The sequence below is a fragment of the Elephantulus edwardii genome, unplaced genomic scaffold (assembly GCF_000299155.1).
Source record: "Elephantulus edwardii isolate Elephantulus edwardi_28Jun2011 unplaced genomic scaffold, EleEdw1.0 scaffold00152, whole genome shotgun sequence".
In the NCBI taxonomy this organism is placed as follows: domain Eukaryota; kingdom Metazoa; phylum Chordata; class Mammalia; order Macroscelidea; family Macroscelididae; genus Elephantulus; species Elephantulus edwardii.
The window spans coordinates 5,690,626-5,692,307 of NW_006399902.1; the positions used below are offsets into that span (position 1 = coordinate 5,690,626).

Genomic DNA, 1,682 nt, shown 5'->3' on the forward strand with positions numbered 1-1,682 from the left:
CTACTCATTCTGCTCCATGGCTGGTGTAGGGCCACTCTCTGGCCCCGAGGGAGTGGACGGCTCTGCAGCCTGGGGCCCTGCCTCTTCTTCCGTGTCTCCTCCCTTGGAGGCAGCACCAGCCTCTGCCCCCTTGACTTGGGGCTCCTGGCTCTCCGGGGTGGCGACAACCTTCCCTTCCTGGGCAGTGCCCTCCTCGCTGCAGGCACCGATCTCCCCCTGCTCCTGCTCTTCCTCTGTGGGTGAGGAGGCAGAGGAATCGCCCCCACCCTCCTTCCGATTTCTCTTGAAGGACAGGCCGCTCAATTTGAAAGGCTTCTTGAAAGAGAATTTCTTCTTCTTCTTGGGGGTCTCCTTGGAGGGGGCCTCCCCCTTGGCCTCAGCGCCCTGGGTGGGGGGTGCTGGCTCAATGGCATCGCCGGTGGCCCCAGCTGCCTCATCTGTTCCGTTCACGGGAGGCGATTCCCCTTCCCCCTTGGTGGACAAGTCTCCATTGCTTTTCACGTGGCCGTTCTCCTGCAGGGCAGAGGAGACAGCAGTGAGGTGGGGGCCCTCCCCCAGCCTGCTCCTGACCCTCTCCTGACATCGGGAGCTCAATCTCCATTACTCTGCGACCCCAAAGTCTGGCATAACTCACCCCACAAGAGGGATCCCGTCAAACATCTCCCCGTGGCCGCTCAAAGCGCGGAGCGCGCGGCACGGCCGGCAGGAGGCGCTGCTGCACGCGGCACCCCGCCCCCTCCCCGGGCGCTGCGTTCCGCGCGTTCAGATCGGCCCGGGGCCGCGGGCCGGCCGGGCGGGCCGTGCCAGGCGGCTCTGGGCGGGAAGCCGTCGCGGGCGCCGTCTCCGGGCACCTGGACGGCCTGATGCCCCCGCCTCCTGCTTCGTGCAGGCAGCCCCCACCCTCCGCAGACCCTCCTCCCATCTCGACGCCCCTTACAAAAAAACCAAAACGGCGGAGCCGTGGCCCACCGAGGTCGGGCTGCCATTGGGGGGTGCCCTTCCCAGCGGACACCCGCCCCCACGGGCCCAGGGAGGCCCCTCGGCGCGGCCCGGCAGCGCCTTTGTTCCCCGCGCGGCCCTCAGGGCGGCCGAGGGGCAGCGCCGGGGGCCGGGGCCGGGAACAAAGAAGGCGGTGGGGCTCGGCCAGCGCCCCCTCCCCGCCCCTCCCCTCGCTTCGCCCGCGGGGGCTGCGGCGCCGAGAACAAAGGGACCGAGCGGGGGAGGGGGCGCCGCGTGTCCCGGGCCGGACAAAGCGCGCGTCCCTGGTCCAGGGCCCCAGAGGAGGCGAGGTGCTAGGGGAAGCGGCCGAGGCAGGCCGTGCCGAGCGCACCCACCTGTCCGTTGGCCTTGGCGGGGGAAGAGCCTGCTGCCTCTTCGGCGTTCACGTCGCCCCGGGGAGCCTTAGAGCTCTGGCTGCCCATGCTGGGTGGGGGTCTACTGGGGGCGCCCAGAGCCACCCCAGGCTCACATCGCAGGGGTTGGTTCGGAGGGGGTCGGCCTGGCCGGCAGAGGGGTGGAGCTCACGCCTGAGGGGGAGGGGTGTCGGGAAAACCGAGCTGCACCCCCGCTCCACACATGACCCGCTAGCCGTACACACCGCCTTTCTGCTCCGCGCCGGAATGCTGCCCGTCGCCCGCCGAGCTGTCTATATAAGCGCCTGGAGCCCGGGGGCGGGGCCGGCC

At 70.2% G+C, this 1,682-nt stretch overlaps 1 protein-coding gene across 1 annotated transcript; it reads right to left on the reverse strand.

Annotated features, from left to right (window-relative positions):
• MARCKSL1 (MARCKS-like 1) lies at nucleotides 1-1,421 on the reverse strand. Its single transcript, XM_006894964.1, has 2 exons — nucleotides 1,335-1,421; nucleotides 1-513 (listed from the first exon to the last, which is right to left on the reverse strand). The coding sequence occupies exons 1-2, from the start codon at nucleotides 1,419-1,421 to the stop codon at nucleotides 1-3; spliced, it is 600 nt and encodes a 199-aa protein (XP_006895026.1).
• Nucleotides 1,422-1,682: the final 261 nt, after the last annotated feature.

Coding starts and splice junctions, on each gene's coding strand:
- MARCKSL1 (XM_006894964.1), bottom strand. CDS start 1,421: ATGGGCAGCCAGAGCTCTAAGGCTCCCCGGGGCGACGTGAACGCCGAA. Junction 514..1,334: donor CCGCCAAGGCCAACGGACAG/GTGGGTGCGCTC, acceptor TCTGCCCTGCAG/GAGAACGGCCACGTGAAAAG.